General features: G+C 34.6%; 2 protein-coding genes across 3 annotated transcripts; both read left to right on the forward strand.

Annotated features, from left to right (window-relative positions):
• The first annotated feature begins 771 nt into the window (after positions 1-771).
• On the forward strand, positions 772-3,133 carry LOC110912715 (growth-regulating factor 1). 2 transcript variants are annotated; one of them, XM_022157515.2, is made up of 4 exons: positions 772-1,121; positions 1,511-1,684; positions 1,918-2,209; positions 2,572-3,133. In XM_022157515.2, exons 1-4 carry the CDS (start codon positions 881-883, stop codon positions 2,945-2,947), a joined length of 1,083 nt encoding a protein of 360 aa, XP_022013207.1. In that variant the 5' UTR covers positions 772-880; the 3' UTR covers positions 2,948-3,133. The 2 variants fall into 2 exon arrangements, with proteins under 2 accessions (XP_022013207.1, XP_022013206.1); XM_022157514.2 differs by having other exon boundaries at positions 773-1,121; positions 1,505-1,684.
• Positions 3,134-9,743: 6,610 nt separating this feature from the next.
• Positions 9,744-16,136, forward strand: LOC110914384. Its single transcript, XM_035984505.1, has 5 exons — positions 9,744-10,383; positions 10,754-10,832; positions 13,521-15,024; positions 15,086-15,484; positions 15,591-16,136. The coding sequence occupies exons 3-5, from the start codon at positions 14,599-14,601 to the stop codon at positions 15,981-15,983; spliced, it is 1,218 nt and encodes a 405-aa protein (XP_035840398.1). The 5' UTR covers positions 9,744-10,383; positions 10,754-10,832; positions 13,521-14,598; the 3' UTR covers positions 15,984-16,136.
• The last annotated feature ends 1,005 nt before the right edge of the window (positions 16,137-17,141 follow it).

Consider the following 17,141-nt stretch of genomic DNA (forward strand, 5'->3'; position numbering starts at 1 on the left):
ACTTCAAACATATTCAAATTGTTACGATTATGGTTAAGGATAAAAACCAAATCAAACCACCATTTGCACAACCCCTATTAACTATTTTATCTAATTTACTATAGTATTTAATTAATAACATCCAAATGGCATGTAAGGTACTGAAAGTCTGAAATGATACCCCTCTCAAGTGGTAAAATTTTAACTAGGTCAAATGATGTAAATTTGTTGTGTGAGTTTGTAGTTAAATAATAATAATAAAATGTTAAAATATGTAATGGAAAATGGTTAAACTTACTTATTACATCTTAGTATTTATTTTCACAAAATGGGATATTAAATTTAAATAACTCTAACTTTCACCAATTGGTCGATAGTACTCACAACTTTCGATATGTGTCATACCACCATAACTTTCAACTTACTGGCCAATAACATTTCAAAACTAACCTAACAGTCTAACACTAACTCAGTTTGCTGACATCAACTACCACGTCACCAAACTAGTGCCACGTCATCTACCATGTCATCACGTCAAATGCCACCTTAGTTGTCACGTTATCAAAAAGCCAAGTCAGCTGCCACATTATCAAAAAGTTCCACATTAGATGCCAAGTCAGAAAAAAAACTAACTGGGTTCGAGTTCACTTAGCTTAGAAGTGCTACCAGCCAACAAATTGAAAGTTGTGTAGTACAAATCAAAAGTTAGAAGTGTTATCAGTCAATTGGTGAAAGTTGGGGTTATTTAAATCCAATATGAGTCGGAAAATTCAACCATTTTATCCTTCATAAACACCATCACTCTAAACCAAACAAACACACTCACTTACTCCCTCACTCCCCCGGCCTCTAGCATTCATGTAATCACACTCTCTGCAACTACAAAACTAACTCAAAGTATATGGATTTTGGGGCGTTAAACGGGTTGATGTCTTCAGAAAACAACAAAAGTAATGTCATCTCTTGGGGAGATTCGGACCATAAGACCAAATGGGTCGGATCCGGAGGTGGGTTTTGTAACCAAACATCCTCTGTTTCCGCCATTGCTCAAGATGATATCTCCAAGACAATGCTGTTTCAACATCACAGATCTTCTAATGCCGCTCAGCATATGCTTAGCTTTTCTTTACCAAACTCACAAAGTACCTTCACTTCTTTTTCTTCATTTTCCCTCCCTCTTTTATTTTTTTATTATTTTTTATATGTTTGTATTAAGAAATTTGAGATGGGGTTTTGTAATCTTTATCTGGTGATTCTTGAAAAAAAAATTTATTTTAGAATCACGGGCTTGTGTTTTTTTTTATTTCTTTTTTTTAAATAAAAAAAATTGATAATAAAAAAAAACATGTTTTTTGACATGTAAAGAATGACACTATGATTGACAGTATAGACCATAAATGTTGCAGACAAGTTGTTGATTTTTATAAGTATGGAAATTTCCATTTTCACTATTTTAGAGAATCATTTCTGTTAAATTCAACAGTAAATTTTTGTAAAAATTATTTATTATATTTATTTAAATTAGTTGCAGGTTATGGTGTTGCAGGGCAGTTTACACCATCACAGTGGATGGAGTTAGAACACCAAGCTTTGATCTACAAATACATAACTGCTAATGCAACTGTTCCCTCAAATCTCCTTATCCCCATCAGAAAAGCCCTCGAAACCGCTGCGTTTTCGCGAGGAAATTTTAGACAAAATACTTGTAAGAGCATCCGTCAGCGTTTGCATTCTCATATTTACGTTATCCGTCATAAACAAAATTTAGAGAAATGTGACTTTTAATTAAATTATAGGACGGATAAAAGGGTTTTTCTCGTATTTAAGTAACATTTAGATAAATGTGACTTTTAGTTAAATTATAAGGATGGAGACAATTTTTATTTTATTTTTTAGTTTGGTTTTTCAAGATTCTGATACTTGTTTGATTTTGATCAGTTGGATGGGGTGCATTGCACGTGGGGTTCGGAAACGGGTCGGATCCGGAGCCGGGGAGGTGCCGGAGGACGGACGGGAAGAAATGGCGGTGTGCCAAGAACGCGGTTGGTGACCAAAAGTACTGCGAGCGCCACATCAACAGAGGCCGACACCGTTCAAGAAAGCATGTGGAAGCTCAAAACTGCCATTCTCTCCCACCCACCACCACCGTTGCGGCCGCCAAGCTAACCACCGGCTCCGCCGCCCTCGGCCACGGCATACCGGGTTCCAAAGGGGCTTCTCAAGATAACAGGTACCCTTTCAAATTTAGATTTTAGTAAATTTATTATATTACCTGAAGTTACACATATTTAAGACATTGTATTTGAAACAAAAGTCAAAATACAATGGACCTAGATTGAAAGTCAAAAGTAAGCAAAATTGGAATTTGAAGCTAAAAAGATTCCTTACAAAAACATTGTAACAAGTTACTAGTACAGCACATGACACATGTAAGTATGTGAGTTAAGGTCTTTTTTTTTAAGTGTAAGAAGTTATGAGAAGATGACACGTGTACACATACGAGTTATGTGTATGTATATTTATTTATTGATTTATTTATTTATTTATTTATTTATTTATTTGTGTCGATGCTACAAATGTTGTATTTTACAGAAAGGCAAATATGGAAGCCAATGTAGTTTCGATGTTATCTTCATCACCCATTCCGCTAAAAAAGAGTCAATTTTCCAATCCAGAAGAACAATCAACCAATACCGAATTTGGGGTTGTTTGTTCCGACTCCTTGATAAATCCGGTGCATAAAAGTGATGCAAAATCCGAACATCTCCTACACCAATTCATGGAAGATTGGCCTCACTCTAGCCAAACCACACTCTCAACCACTAGCGAAAGGCTCGACCTTTCTCCCGTTAGAATGGGGTTAGGGGTGGGTAAACAGGAACACCGGGTGCCGGGTGGGCCCCTAGGCGAAGTGTTGCGACACGGTACAAGCAACAGCCCCATGGGTGTGACCTTGAAGAATGGATAAATGATGTAACAAAGTATGAAGATCCCATTAGGGTGTTTGTTATAAACAAAAAGCTAATAGTAAAAAATGTTTGTAGTTTCATATTTTTGTGTAAGTTTATGAGATTTTATTGTTTTTGGTTGAAAAATGTTCCATGTGAGAATGAGGTAAGCATGAATTATGAATGCAATATTTGGTTGGTGGGAAGCATGTTTGTTGTTAGGTTGTTATGACTTTGGGTTCACCTAGTCTATGTAAAAGGACAATTATTTTTACTGATTTGATGTCTTCTTTATCATCATATTATTAGACCAAAGGGTGTGGTTTGGGTAGTTTCTTTGGGGACTATCCGTCTCGTAGGCGTCACGTCACATTGGGTGGAGGACCATTCTCCTGGGGACTACCTAAGGGTGTGGAGGACTACCCAAGTTTAATTAAAAACCAATATATAATACAAGGAGAGAGAGAGAGAACAAACTTTGTTGCAGGCTCGTCTCCACCGGCTGATTCTTGTCGTTTGCGACGCGATAGTCCCCCCACACCCCTTGGTCTTATATTTTATCATAAGCGAAATTGTAACTTTAACTTGATTAACTAGACACATAAGAATAATGTTGGAAAATAGAGAAAATATAAATAGTAGAGTTGTGAGGAACTATTAAATATAGTTTTCACTAACTTACACTACAAACGTAACTATTATAAATAGAATTATTATATACCGGAATGGGTTTGCTTTCTCTTTGTTAAAACAACGGTAAAATAAATGAGATATCAATGCTTATAGTTATTTGTTTAAAATGTAAGAAAATGGATGGGAGCATGTTCTACATTGGAAAAATATAGAACCTTGTAGTAATACATAAGTAGGACGCTTTCTTAAATGTTGTTACCTTAGTCGTAGGAAATAAATGTGACATTACAGGGTGCTACGCACCCTTGCGCGTTTTGTGATCATGGGTGATGGTCCCAACATGACGCTTTGATTGCACATTTTGCACTTCACATCACCGTGAACCGCCTTTAGGTTGTTATGGATGGCAGGCACATGTTACCATTGACAAGCGCATATTACTATTGATGAGCTCGGTTGCTACTAAGTTACTCGATGGTTTTGGACTACTACTAAACAGTAGAATGATGTCATGCATTACTACCGCTTGTGCAACCAAAAGTTCCTGTTGATGGCACACATTCTACTAAGCACTATGGAGTTCCTACTAATGGGCAACACTATGAGTTGTTGCAGCTTGGTTTCTCACAGTTACAACGTATGGATAATAGAGGAAACAAGAAAGTCCAGTAGTTTCAACTAATCGTTACGATTATGTTGTCTAACACAATGTAAGTCCTATGTATAATTATGTTAACTGTTTGAGATGTCTCGTTTTGTTTTGAGTATAAAACTAAGGTGCTACCTTGGTTAAAGATACTTTGTATTCTCTCACCGATACACACCAATGCAAGAAAATGAAGCACACAAAATTTTATGTGGTTCGATTAAGGTAACCTATGTCCATGAGCTGCAAATATGTATGACGTTTATTAGGTGCTCAAATAATATAATTACATCATGAGTATACATAAGATTGGATTAGGGTTAATAACCTAGTCAATAAGAAACATAATAATGGGCCCCTAGTTAAAAATTAGAACCATCCCAAACTGATTTCTTCTTTGCCACCTACTTTAAACCCAAAAACCCAAAGCCTTCACTCATTAAACCTAACAATTTCCCATTTGAAGGCTTTGCACAGTCCACAAAGTCCATCCGAGTAAACACATCACCAGTTTGTTCAGTAGTCTTCACATTCACGTATTCCAAGCCTCAATTCCCAAAAATAAGCTACGACTTCAGTCACATCCCCTAGTTACAACTACCCCTCTCATCAAGTACAAGAAAGGCTAGCTGAACTCCCCCGAGCTCCAACCCGACAATCATGTTAGACCTAGTCGTCGTAGCAAACGCCGTTACTTACCCATCCTCTGCCTCAACTGGCTTGTACACTCCATCAGATCCAAAGATACACCAAGGACCATTAACACTTTCCAAATTCAACAAGTGTTTCACATGAGATATTTTATCAGTCGGAATACCGGTCATCAAAACTTAACAAAGTTTACTAACTGTGCCCGGAACACATATCGTGCTCCTACTATCACCAAACCCCCTGACCTAGCTTTGACCACTAATCTCGTTCAGCTTTAATCACCTTGGCACTAGGCTTCATCCTTGAAATACAAACCCTCTTTTGCCCCTTTGACTCAATGAACCCAACTTTGTTTTGAGGGTCGTTTATACTTTCTTTAGCAGATACTTCCATCATGTGCAATGCTCCTTTCTTGTTTCCAGGAGTAATTACTAGGTTACCATTAATTACCTTCCATTCACCACCACTGAATTTCACCTCCATCCAATATTCATCTAGTTGACTACCATAGATAAAATTAGTCATTAAACCTGGAATAACCCTGATCCTCTTTAAATTCCAAATGGTCCCCAATGGAGTTGCCAAATTTACATCACCTAAGCATGTAACATCAAAAGTTTGACCAATAGCAATACGTACATTCTCAAAGTTACCAACCTTCAAATTCACCATCGTACAATCTACATGGCGTGACACGAAGAACTTGAATCCATAACCCAAAAGTTCAATCTACCTCCATACTGCAGACTAGTGCATCTTTAATGTACTAAGTATTATTTACCTCAAAAGGTTTTTTGTTTTTTTTTTATTTGGACATTAAATCTCGAGGTGTCCAACTACTTTGCAGACCCAATGTTGGAAATATTAAAGGGAAACATATAAGTTGGTATGTTTCCTCCATCCCACATTGGTGAGGGAAGTGAAATTTGAGTGGTTAATAAGGGATTACTCCTTATGGGCCACCAAAGTGTTAGATGGGTTGAGAAGGGGATAAAGCCCACACGCGCGCCGAGCCGAGCCGAGCGGTCGCGTTTGAGGCACACCCCGCACTTTGCACGTACGCGTCGTCACGAGGAGCTTTTATTTTTAGCTAAGGTCCGGTTCAGGTGCGTCAGATCTATGGATCGAATGAGATAAGATTGAGATAGAGATGAATTCGAAACAGTGGGGGTTATCTCATTATCTCTAGCAATTCGAATTAGTGTTGGATATCTCCAGCAACCGAATTTGGTTCTGGATGGTTATCCCACTCCTCGTTTTTCTCATTCTCTGGTATGATCTCAGTTTATAAATAAAGGCCTCCTGCTACCCATTCACACACACATAATTTCACAGCCACCTCCCACCTTTGTGTGCTCCAGTTTCTTCTCTAGCTTCTGCGTTTTTCTGGTTTCCATTGCTGTTGGAATACCGGATCAGTTCTGCATTAAATCCTGGGAGTTTACGCTGTAGCTCACAGCAATACGAGCGCGTAAAATCCTTTAAGGAGAGGAATCATCCGTGCAGTTCAAGGATCTTCTTTCTTAAACGCCAGGTTGGTTTTAATTTTGTGTGTTCTTTAATTCGTCCGATAACGGGACAGTCTTCTTCTACCTTTCTTTAATCAGTTTGCTAAAGTTGGAACAAACTGGTTTGGCCAATAACTCGGTAATTAATAAAGTTTATATTAATTTACTGTTTGATTGAAATATTTTTCAACACCCAATACGTCACAACCTTCCAAGCTTTTTCCCGACTCCCGCTACTTCTGATATTATCTAGTAATGCCCCAAACCAGGCACCTCATAGCTAAACATCATTACACGAATAGTTCAAAAGACAGTCCGGGTTTCAAAATATGCAACGAATTAAGTAACATAATTCTCAAAACATACATATCATCGTTTTGTTTCGTTTCATTTTGTTTTTACAATTAAAGTAAAATATGTTATTGCTTAAGGTGAATTTGAATTAAATTAAATTCGATTCGGATTCAAATACGATTTTCATATATGAATTGATCGGGCATACAATTCTAATACAAATAAATCAAATCTAAATCAATTCTATTTCGAAATATTTCTTGTATCCTTTATCGATGATTCAAAGAATTAGACAAAGGTCACCACCACCTAAATCAGTCTCCCCCCTTTTTCCCCGTCCAATGCCCCTATGGCCCATTTTCTTAGAAGCGCGGATCTCATTCTAGTCTTCACCTTAATTGTTGAATACTTTCAAGCCCCACTTGTTTTAATAGATTTCTTGAGGTATCTTTGTCATCGACAAATTTAATTTCATTGATCTGCGCATTCTATGTTTTTTTTATTTTCGTTTATAGCGGAATAATTGGGTTTGCTTCCTTTTTTTTGAAGTTTTGATTTTTAAATCTTAATTTATTTTTTAGCCAAAAATTTCAAATAGTTTGAAAAGTATAGGTTTTTTCTTAACTATCTTATTGATTAAAAAAAACTAGGGCATTTCAGATTGTTTCAATCCAAACTATTCCCTTCTTAGGTCACCTGGTATACTCTAACACTCGTAGGTGTTAATCCTATTTGACATCCGTTAACACCTGTTAAACCACTCCTGAAGGGTGTGAAGAGCCATTAAAAGCTTCACATGTTAAGAAATTAAATAGGAGAGAGAGAGAGAGAATCAAGCATTGCAAAATTTGCACACATACACAACAACATGCTATATATATATAGAGGGAGAGAGAGAGAGAATTGCGCTAAAATAAGAACCACCTCCAGTTGTAAGAACCGTGAGAACTACTTGATCCGGGGTGAGTTGGACCAAATTTTTTTTCATAAACGTAGATGTGTGTATTATAAACACACTTGTAAAAAAAATTCAAAAAAAAGGTCGTGTGCGTAGTTTTGAGCACCACAAGTTTGTGTTTACGGGTACCGTAAATTTTCTGGTAAGATTTACGGTAACCGTAAACACGAACTTGTGGTCCTCAAAACTACACACACGACATTTTTTTTTGAATTTTTTTTACAAATGTGTTTATAATACACGCATCTACGTTTATGAAAAAAAAAATTGGTCCACCTCGCCCCATACTGTGTAGTTCTCACGGTTCTCATTCTAGCGGTCCCCTATATATATATATATATATATATATATATATATATATATATATATATATATATATATATAGGGGAAGGTTCAAATGAAAACCACTAGTTATTGTGAAAACTCGAAAACTAATTAAAAAAAGCCAAAAAAACATACAAAAAATTTTTTTTTTTAATTTTTTTTTTGCAATCAAAATTTCACAGGTTTTTTAATATAAAAAAAAATTTCAAAAAAAAAAAAAATTGTGTAGTGCACATGTGTAATACTTATGTATGTGTACTACACATGTGTATTATTACACATGTGCACTACACAATTTTTTTTTTTTTTTGAAAAAAAGTTTTTTTTATATATAAAAACTAGCGATTTTTATAAAAAAAATTGAAAAAAAAAAAATTTGTGTGTTTTTTAGGCTTTTTTTAGTTAGTTTTCGAGTTTTCACAATAAAAGTGGTTTTCATTTGAACCATCCCCTATATATATATATATATATATATATATATATATATATATATATATATATATATATATATATATATATATATATATATATATATATATATAGGGGGCTGCTAGAATGAAAACCACCTCGAGTTGAAAGAACCGCGAGAACCACACCGTACGGGGCGAGGTGGACTAATTTTTTTTTCAAAAACGTAGATGCATGTATTATAAACACATTCGTAAAAAAAATTTAAAAAAAAATGCCGTGCGTGTAGTTTTTTACACCACAAGTTTGTGGTTTACGAGTTCTGTAAATTTACGGAACTCGTAAACCACAAACTTGTGGTGTAAAAAACTACACGCACAACATTTTTTTTTTAATTTTTTTTTACGAATGTGTTTATAATACATGCATCTACGTTTTTGAAAAAAAATTGGTCCACCTCGCCCCCGATCAAGTAGTTCTCGCGGTTCTTACAACTCGAGGTGGTTCTCATTCTAGCGGCCCCCTATATATATATATATATATATATATATATATATATATATATATATATATATAGGGTAGGGATCCTAAGAGAAGTCTATCCTATTTGAGAAACTTGAGAAGCATTCTGGACCACACATTTTTCTAAGCCTTTCGTAATATACACATATGTATAGTTTAAAATTGACTATATACATATGTGTATAACTCAATATACATATATGTATATAGTGTATTTTAAACTATACATATGTGTATATTACGAAAGGCCTAGAAAAATGTGTGGTCCAGAATGCTTCTCAAGTTTCTCAATTAGCCTACTACTTCTCACATGATCCTTATCCTATATATATATATATATATATATATATATATATATATATATATATATATGTATGTATTTTAATTAATTTTAAGACGCGTTAATAGGGTTAAATCATTTCCTTGATGTGCGGTGAAGTGAAAGAGGGTTAAATAAGTGATGTGGTGTCTACATGTATCTATCTGCTATATTCATTGCTTTGTTTCCAACTTAAATTAATGGAAATAGTACATCAAGCCCCATTGGTTATTTGGTTATTAAATGAATATATGTTACAACTTCATACTCTCATTTTAATAAACATCACAATATGCTTAGCAAGGAGGCGCAGATGCTTATTGATCTATATGTGATCTATGATTTTCTTCCTGAAGCTCCTAATTCGTTTGAAAGAATGGTATGATTATTTAGTTAACTTTTTATATGTTCAACATATTTGTTGAGTTTACATGTGATTTATTGTGTTTTTTTCTTCACATTTAGGTTACACCACTTTCCAAAATAGCACAAGGAGCATGACATTTAGATCCGAACTCTGCTAATTTATATAACATTAAAATGAAAGGTCGGTGGCTTTGCCAAGTGACCATTCTACCCTTTGACCCCTTTGACATATTGTTTGCGTTGAAGGTTGCATTCAATTTTCTCAATTTCTTGAAAACCCAACATTCAAAGACCAAGAATATCAACACCCAACTTCTCAATTTCAGTAAAGTTTCAGTCTTTATCAATCTTGACCCAAAATACGTTGAATTTTCACAATATCTTGAAAACCCAACATTAAAACATCAAGACAATCAACATCCACTATCTGAATTGCTATAAAGTTTCAATCTTTAACACACCCACCATCAAATCTTGACCCAAAATGGTGGTAAAGATGATGAAATGGAGACCTTGGCCACCAATATTATCAAGAAAGTTTGAGGTGAAAGTGGTGGTGAAGAAGATGGAATTTGGGGGGTTGTGATCCTGTACATGCGGACACAGAGAAAGATTATCATAGGGTTGTGGAGATCAAGTGGAAAGGACCCAAGATCACTCTTGGTTCATTGAGGAGAACAGTGAAGAGAGAGGTTACAAAAGATGGGAGTATTGTTGATCCAAACGGTGTCGTTTTTGTGGGATCAAGAATTTTGTTCAGTTTGTACCCTTTCTGGTATAAAGAAAATGAGTTTCTTCCTTGGGAGATTGGGTTCAAAGTCTTAAATGTAAGTGAGTTCTTTCTTTATTCCAGTTTTAATTATTATTTTTATTTATTTTTGTTTTAATTTTTATGATAAGTTAGTGTTGTTTTGAATCATCTTTTCATGTGTTTGGATTGATTCTTAATCAGATTGTTTAAATTAGTTAATATCCTACCAGATTTAGGAAATTACTACTTTTTTGTTTCATTATATATTTTTTTTAAATTGTTTTTTTTTTGTTAGGTTAGTTTAGTGTTGTTTTGAATCTTCTTTTCATGTGTTTGGATTGAATCTTAATCATATTGTTTAAATTAGTTAATATTATAGTTGAAATAGTTGTGTATGCATTCTTCATACATTTTTGGGGTTTGATGGTTTTGTTTTGGGCTTGCAGTTCTTTCATACGTTTTGATTCGATGGTATTTAATTCAAGTTAGTTTCTGTTTAAACCTGCCGCAATGAGGGAGGGATTGGTACGTTTTCTTTATCTTTTACTTGGTTCAACTTTCGATATAAATTTTGCTCAAGAACCACATATCTACGTTTCGAGTTAGTATAGTTTTTAACATAGCATTTTTTGGGCTAAAATATAATATGTTTTCATTCGACGGTATAAATTCCAGTTACTCTATTTCGACGTAAATTTAGTTCGGAAAGAGTCAAGTACGCCGCCGCAACGCGCGGCGGGTACAAATACTAGTTCTATCCAAATTGGAACTCTTTAAAGGGAATATGTCACAGAATAGTAACCAAGTTTCAAAAGTGTTCTAATTAGGTCATTCGTATCGTTTTTGTCCCAATTAGATAGCTTAACATTCAAATCGAGTCATGTCCTTTTTTCTATGTGTCAAGAAAAAAATGAAGAACAAAATGTTGGGGTCCGATTATTTTAGTATATGAAATTATATTTATAAAAAATAAAAACACTTTAATTACATTAAAAATTAAAAAAAACAAGCTACAATTCACATCATCACTCAAAGTTAGAATCAAATAAAAGGAAAAAAAATAAACAAAAATCCACATCACCATGGTTACTTATGAAATGGATGAAAAAACCCTTAATTTTAATGAAAAATGAATGTTGAGTGACCTGATTAGAACACTTTTGAAACTTTAGTGACCTAATTGGAACACTTTTAAAACTTGGTTACTATTCTACAAAGTTACCCCACTCTTAAAAGACTTAAATTTTCAGGGTTGCCAAACCATCGATTATTACTAAATGTCGGTGTTCCAGTAATGTTATTAAAAAATATTGATTAAAAATGGTTTATATAATGAAAATCGACCCCAGGTGCTATCACTAGGCAATCGGGTTATCGAGGCACATATAATATCTAGAAGTAACATTGGACATTGGTGCTCTCGAACACTTATCCCTAGATTTCGCTTATTGTCGTCAGACAAAAGAATTCCGTTAGAATTTCAAAGAAGACAGTTTTCTCTCAACATATGTTTTGTCTTGACGATAAATAAAAGTCAATGATAGTCGTTATGTAGGGTTGTTTGTTCCTGAGACAATCATTCTCAACTGTAAAGATGAAGTTAAGCTCATAAAGATGTTAAATTACAAACAAAAAAAAAAAATTGTCCTGTATAAAGAAATATTTAGAAATTTGACTTTATTTTTTTATTGTTATATGTAAAAAAATACTTTAATTCTATAAATTTGTGCACATATTATATATAGTTATATAATTTTCATTATACATGTTATTGTAATTATATTTTCTCTATCACAGAATCATGTCTATAACCACTTGATATAAAGTTAGCTTAATAAGGGTGGAGGGAGTGGTCACCTAAGGGGGAGTGTTTAAACAATTTTCTAGCAAATAATATTATGTCATGTCAAGTCCTCACTTCACTCCCTATTTTGCATTTAACCACTAGCAATAATCAAACACATAGAGAGTGGTAAACAATTAAAAAAAAAAAGCTAAATTTGTGATTAGTTGGAAGGGGTTGGGACCCACCATTAATTCCCTCACCCTTCCACCTCTCTCCTCTTCAAACACTCGGTGATTACTCACCGATCAAGTCCCTCACCATTCACCGAAGAGATGTCACCGAAGTGGTGGCAATGGTTCCCCGTGCGGCAACCCAACACCCCACATTCACTCCCCGATATCACTCCGTCCCCCTAACGGTTACAATTTAATAGTATACCAAATTTATTGTTTAGAAACAATGTTTAGTTTTTAATGGAAACCTTCCACCTCTGGCAAATTTTAACAAATGACAAAATACATGTGAGAATGCCTAGTGTCTTGATGTCTTCTAGTTCGATTTCTTTGGAGTTTTTTTCCAAAATAGTGTAGATACAAAAAAAATTTATCTATTTGAGTACTTTGAAAAATATTTACCTATTTGGGTGGATTTAAAGTATTATTATTATTTTTGTTAAAAAAATCACAAAGCTAACTGTTCGTCCCCGATCTCTACTCCCCCAAAATCACGGCGTCCATTCTTCTCCCCATCGACATCAACTGGCGGGCATCATCCCAGCGACCATCGTTCCCTAAGCGAAAGTTTTTCTCCCTGCGGCACATCATAAGGTTTGATATCCCCTTCCCTAAAAACTGTCCATCTGTCCATCAGGTTTGGTGTCAACAACAGTGTTATTATTTCCAACTATCATCAAATGGAGTCGCTGAACTAAAACGCAGTCAAATTCGCCTGTTCAACCCCCACCCAATCTTTTTTTTTAAATTATTATAGCATATATTCGACACCCACAAACCAACACCCATTATTTGTCTGTATCAATTCTCATTCTAGAAAATTTCGCCCTTAGTTTCTTTTTTTGGATTCAAAGAAAAAGGAGGGTGTGTTTAAAGAGCGATCATAGATAGTTTTGTTTGGCAGAAGTTGGTTACTGGGACTTTTGATGAGTTTTTTTCCCAAGAATCGATATAATATTAAAGAACTAAACTATATTCACAGATTCTAGTTTTATTATATTCAAATTATTAGGGTTATATTATAACTTGTAGCATGTCATATTTTTCAAATATAAAATTTTGAATTATCATATTTATCTTGTTGTTTATCATGCTTGTATTATATCTAAAGTTATTATGTTATCATTCAGGATGAATAGGGTTAATACAATATCTGACATGATTCAAAATGAGGATTTTAACGTGATGTCTCAGATTGCTATTGCAAACAATGAAGATGTGGAAGATGTGTTAGAAGAAGAGCCTGTAGACTGCATTGAAAATGAAACGGATGATGAGTTAGAAGATGGAATTGGAGATGAAACTCAAATGGATGGAGATGGAATTTCATATGGTAATGTTCAAGTACCTTCAACATATACCAATTTAGAGGAAACTAATATAACAATGATGACAATCGGATGACACCACATTCTAATAGTAGAAATGATTTTATGTGTGAGTTGGGAATTGATTCTTTCAATGACAAGCAGGGCCAGCCCAAGCCCAAGTCAAATGAGGCTTGGGCCTTGGGCCACCAAAACTATAGGACCTCCACGATTTGATGAAACCACAGTCTATTTATAAAAGCTTTAGGGTGTGGGTTATCAACAGATTGATGGTTGGTAGTGTAGTGGTTTTGTGCATGTATGGATGTTGGTGAGACCCGGGTTCAAATCCTTGGTTCACCATTTTCTTCCATTTTTTTCTTGTTTTTAAATTTTAACACAATCTTTGAAATAATTACACTTGGGCCCTTCAAGTATAACTTTCAATTATATACATTTTTTGGGAAAAAGGCCACAAGCTTTTACTTCGCCTTAGGCCACCAAAATGGTTGAGCCGGCCCTGATGATAAGGAAGAATTTGTTAGAGCTGTCAAGCTCTACAATATCAAAACACACAAACATTTTGAGGTTGTTGAATCACGCCTAGACATTTGATCTATCAAATCATATGTAAGTTACATAAACGAGGCTGTAAATGGAAACTTCGTGCATGTAAACGTAAACGTAGGGGATGTTTTGATATCACAAAGTATACTGGTCCACATACTTGTTTGCATTCTAAGATTACCCAAGACCATCCAAACCTAGATGCAAGCTTCATCGCCCAAGAAATACAACACCTTATAAAAGAGCAACCTTCTATTAGCGTTAGTGCTTTGAGAGCCGAAGTAATTGATAAGTTGGGCTATACTCCTTCATACAAGAAGGTTTGGTTAGGAAAACAAAAGGCAATTGAACGTGTCTTTGGGGATTGGGATGAATCTTATATTATCTTACCTAAGTTTATGGAGGCACTTAAAAAGTTCAATCTAGGGGCCATAGTTGAATGGTGTGTTTTGAGACGGACTGGTGTAGAGCAAGTTGAATTTAGACGTGTGTTTTGGGCATTTAATCCTTCTATCCTTGGATTTAAGCATTGTCGGCCAATGATTAGCATTGATGCCACACATTTGTATGTCAAGTATAAAGGTAAGTTGATGATTGCAATAGGAGTGGATGGTAATAGTCAGATATTGCCACTTGCATTTGCTATTGTTGAAAATGAATCTTACGCTAGTTTGAGTTGGTTTCTTTCTCATGTTAAGAAACATGTGGTGAAAGATACCAAAGGGATATGTCTAATCTCTGATCGTCATGCTGAAATTCTAAAGGCAGCTAATGAACAAGGATCTCCTTGGTTAGAGCCACATGGTTTTCACAGCTATTGTTTATAAAATTCATATTGATTTTGTTTTCTTTTTATGTCAATAACATTCATCATTTTGTCATAGGTATTGCTTAAGGCATTTTATCAACAACTTTAATGATAAGTTTCGCAACTCTCAATTGAAAGCTTTAGCTTATCGTGCTGGGAGTCAGAATCGAATTAGAAAGTTTAACTCTATTATGGAGGAAATTGGAAAAATAAACCGAAAAGCTCGCCAGTGGCTTGAGCAACACGCATTTGACAAATGGACGCTTGCACATGATAGTGGAAAGCGTTATGGGCTACTCACAACAAATTTGTTAGAGATTTTTAATAGTGTACTTAAAGGTGGTCGTTGCTTACCGATCACATCATGTGTTCAACTTACATTTTATAGACTAGTACACTATTTTGATGTGAGACGTCCCATGGGATCTAATGCTCAAGCTAATGGAGATATGTATACTCCCCATATTTTGGCCAAATAAGCAGCTTCAATGTCAAAAGCTGGTGCACATTCTTTGAGGTCTTTTAACCGTCAGAAAGGTATATTTGAGGTGATAACTCAAAAGGGAAAAAATGTGCAAGTAGTTGATTTGGATAAAAAAAAAAACTTGCACGTGCGGTAAGTGGTTGATATATAAGTATCCTTGTTCTCATGTTTTGAGTGCAAGTGCCAAACTTTCTTTGAACAATTGGCAATATATTGATAAATGTTACTCAATTCTTGATTATTGTGCTACTTGGTCATCTGAGTTTAGGCCACTTCCTCATGAAGCATATTGGCTTAACTCATCATCTATTAGAGAGTTACTTCCCAATTCAGAGCTAAAACAGGATAAAAAGGGCCGCCCTCGCTCAACAAGACTACGTAATGGAATGGACATTAAAGAAAGGAAAAAGGTTAACCTTTGTGGAATTTGTAAACAACGTGGTTATAACCGAGCAACGTGCCCCTCAAAGCCTAGAAGAATGGACGCCTAAACATGCCGAGTCATTTTGACATTTTAATTTGTATTTGATATTGATATTATGAACAAAATGACTTTATTTGGTATTTTATTTGTATTTGATTGGTTGAAAAGACAATTATTTTAGTTTTGTGGTTGAGATTATTGGATAGTTATTGTTTTATAATAATTTTTTGCAGATTTTTTTTAACTTTGCAGAATTATTGTAGAATTTTTTAATATATTTTTGCAGATTTTTTTGTGGATTTTTCTCAGATTTTTTTGTAGAACTTTTGCAGACTTTTTTTTTTTTTTGAATATTTGCAGAATTTTTTATTTTCTTACAAAAAATAATTACTCATATTTTTGCTGATTCTAATTTGTGAGTAATCTAATTATACTTTGGGTAGAAAAATAAAAAGAAATGTATAAATTAGGTAAAAATTAAAGGGATATAGAAAAGTACCCAAATAGGTAAATATTTTTCAAAGTACCCAAATAGATAAATATTTTTTGTATCTACACTTTTTTTTAATATAAAAAACCAATATCATTCCACACGAAAAAGGGCAATTACAAAGCAATGGCAGGTAGTCGGTCAACAAGTTGCGCCGCCACCCCCTTTTGAATAGAAAAACCAATTCTACTAAATACAAAGTTTGAAACCTTTAGCGACGAAGAATTACTATTAACGACTTTTTGAACCCGATTCAAAAGTCGCACAGCGTCAGGAGCGAGACCACCAAAGGTATCAAACGTAAACGGGACAAACACATGTTGATTCTCCAGGCAGACTTTCTCATGTTTTGCCACTTTGCTTGCCTCTGCCTTGAGCACCGCTTGCCCTACGACAAAGCCCTTGTCCTTGAGTCCGACAAGGGGGGAGACTCCAATTAGATCTACACCAGTGTGGGAAAAAAACTCGAAAATTAACTCCTAATGACAAAGCCTACACTCTTTATATGTCAACTTTGTTAAAGCAAAACTAAAATTTCTATAATGATAGAACATATAGAAAAAGAGAGACACACACATAGAGACAGAGTTCATGTACAAAAATATTAGAATATAAATTATATTCCTTTAAACGTATGATTGTAAATTGAATTAACTTCTTTCTATTTCTGTTATCTAAGAAATTTAAAAGTATTTAATTACTTTTAGAGGGAATGCAACACTGCATTCAATTCTA

This window comes from Helianthus annuus, chromosome 15, assembly GCF_002127325.2.
Source record: "Helianthus annuus cultivar XRQ/B chromosome 15, HanXRQr2.0-SUNRISE, whole genome shotgun sequence".
Lineage (NCBI taxonomy): Eukaryota > Viridiplantae > Streptophyta > Magnoliopsida > Asterales > Asteraceae > Helianthus > Helianthus annuus.

Coding starts and splice junctions, on each gene's coding strand:
- LOC110914384 (XM_035984505.1), top strand. CDS start 14,599: ATGGAGGCACTTAAAAAGTTCAATCTAGGGGCCATAGTTGAATGGTGT. Junction 15,025..15,085: donor GTTTTCACAGCTATTGTTTA/TAAAATTCATAT, acceptor TTTTGTCATAGG/TATTGCTTAAGGCATTTTAT. Junction 15,485..15,590: donor CTCCCCATATTTTGGCCAAA/TAAGCAGCTTCA, acceptor ATGTGCAAGTAG/TTGATTTGGATAAAAAAAAA.
- LOC110912715 (XM_022157514.2), top strand. CDS start 881: ATGGATTTTGGGGCGTTAAACGGGTTGATGTCTTCAGAAAACAACAAA. Junction 1,122..1,504: donor TTCTTTACCAAACTCACAAA/GTACCTTCACTT, acceptor TATTTAAATTAG/TTGCAGGTTATGGTGTTGCA. Junction 1,685..1,917: donor AAATTTTAGACAAAATACTT/GTAAGAGCATCC, acceptor GATTTTGATCAG/TTGGATGGGGTGCATTGCAC.